The sequence below is a fragment of the Vitis vinifera genome, chromosome 17 (genome assembly GCF_030704535.1).
Source record: "Vitis vinifera cultivar Pinot Noir 40024 chromosome 17, ASM3070453v1".
Lineage (NCBI taxonomy): Eukaryota > Viridiplantae > Streptophyta > Magnoliopsida > Vitales > Vitaceae > Vitis > Vitis vinifera.
This window is the reverse complement of record NC_081821.1, coordinates 17,458,480-17,460,793: the sequence shown is the minus strand read 5'-3', so window position 1 is coordinate 17,460,793 and position 2,314 is coordinate 17,458,480. Positions and strand designations below refer to the sequence as shown.

Below are 2,314 nucleotides of genomic sequence, written 5' to 3'. Positions count from 1 at the left end.
CAAAGGCTGCATGTCCTAGGTGGCCATGCAAAGAAGTAAGAGTGGGTCCCCGGTGTCGCTGAATCTCCTTCATTGGGTTTGTGGTTACAACCTTTTTCTTCCATTTGAACCATAATAGCCACTGATGATGATTCCTTTTCCATCTTCATTACTTCATACCCACTGACCATCTCTTCATGCTGATATCATACCCACAGTTACCACTCCAACATATCCGATGCCATATACCGTTCATCACACTCCATGGACACCATACCCATTTTCTGTGTACCCATTTCTTCTTCTTGTCACCTTTCTCTCTCTACACCACAACCATACCTATATCACTACATTCCCTCATATTTCCAACCCTACTGAACGCGCTTCCCTCACTATCCTCATCCCCCACACCATGCAAAGGCCACCCAAAACCCATCTCCAAGCTCATCACCCCCGAATATTCATACCCGTTTCCTGTAGTTGGGCACTTGTCTCAATTCACGTGACTTCAATGGAGACTGTGTTGATGGAAGGTGTCATTGCTTTCTTGGATTTCATGGTCATGATTGCAGTGTATACGAACGGATGCTTGGGTATGATGACTGCCTACAGACTCATTCCAGATATCTCTGGAGCAAAAGAAAAATGGTCATTGGATGTCACTGATGGAAGACTCGAAGCCACCTCTGACTTGACTCCTGCAGTAGGAATACCGGGTACCGGATCGGATGCAGTTTCATTCACAGCATTCATTTGAATAGGATGGAAATTTCCTGATGCAAGGATCCCCTTTACCACACGGGAAGAAGACATACTGCAGCTCATGGAGTTGATATGTGTAGCTGGAAGAGGAGGCTGCTGCAGAACAGGGTATCCCGTGGTTCACATGATGCTTCATGCACTTGCAGCACACGAACTGACGCTATTTCACAATGCTCATATTCCATCACACTCGAAATCCCATTCAGGAGCTCCTTCTCGAGTTGAAAAAGGTTGAAATGCGAGTATTTGTGCCTTAAGAACATATAGTTGCTGTTTGGTAAACCCAAAACGCTGTTGGGGCACCTGAGGTACTGCATTTGTAAGGATTCTTGGCCACTTAATGTATTTTTCGCATGCAAAGGAAGGTCCACCCCTGGGACAACAGTTGGTGGCTGGTAGCTGATGCTGCTCTTGAATCCAGTGGGGCACCAATCAACAAACTGGATAATGCGCCTTGTCTTGATGGTGGCTACATCTACATTCACGTCCTTGGGCACCACATCACCTCGGTACATCAGGCAGCATGCCACGTACCTGACATGGCGTGGGTCACATTTGGCCATCATAGCCACTGTTGGTGATCTGCAGCTTTCTCAACATATGGGATAATGGGTATGCTGGGTGGTTTTTGCAAAATAAATGTCTTGTGGGGCCATGCAACAAACGGGGATGAGAAGGGCGGGTTTTGGTGGTGAAGCTGATATGAACAAATTCGGACTCATCAATGCTTGAGAAAGAGGCATTAAATCAGTAATGTTTCTTAGATTCTGGGCAAATTGACAAGAAATGTTAGAGGGATTAACAGAATGAGGAGGCAAAGGTGTTTCGCCGCCGGCGGCTTGTCGAGGACAGCTTTGCTTGCTTTATTCTGTGCAAATTCCCTCTGGAAGATCTGGAATTTTCTGATACACACATAGGGCTGCTGATCTCATGAATTCATTTTCTCCAGGAGCACTCTGGTCATGGATCACAAACTCCTCAATCAGTTATCCAAAGGATGGACAATGGACCAGAGGCAAGTCAACTAGCAGGTAGTGAACAGATGGCATCAGGGACACCCAAATACTGCTACTGATCCACACAAGGCAGAATCTGCAACTTCAACAAATTCATCAACTTAAACGGTCTGAGCAATCCCATCTGTTTTCCTTGTCCAGATATCTGCTAGAGGCTCTGATGCTGAGCTCCTTCAGAAGCACCCCAAACCAGATTTCCTCCGGCAATGCTTTACTCTTCTAGGTAGAGATGAGAAATCTGATACTCACCAGAGCACCAAGAACAGGGGAAAAACAGCAAAGGAGCAAGCACAAAAACAAAGTAGCAACTAAAACCAAAGAAAACACCAACCCGAGCTCCATTTCATATTGGAGCCAGTGGGATTATGCATGGGTGGGAAAAACCAGGGGAAACTAAGATCTCAAAGATATGACTCAAATATTCAAATGAGAGTTATAAAGGAATCAGATTATACTAAAACAATTTTTCAATGAAGAGCAAAGCACGGATACATTATAACCAAGTAATAGCAACCCAAATGACATTAATGGAAATCCCAAAATGTGGTCTAGCAAAC

At 45.0% G+C, this 2,314-nt stretch overlaps 1 protein-coding gene across 1 annotated transcript; it reads right to left on the bottom strand.

The window, feature by feature from the left end:
* Nucleotides 1-800: 800 nt before the first annotated feature.
* Nucleotides 801-1,304, bottom strand: LOC104882437 (tubulin beta-3 chain). The gene has a single exon (XM_010665650.1). The coding sequence runs from the start codon at nt 1,302-1,304 to the stop codon at nt 801-803; it is 504 nt and encodes a 167-aa protein (XP_010663952.1).
* Nucleotides 1,305-2,314: the final 1,010 nt, after the last annotated feature.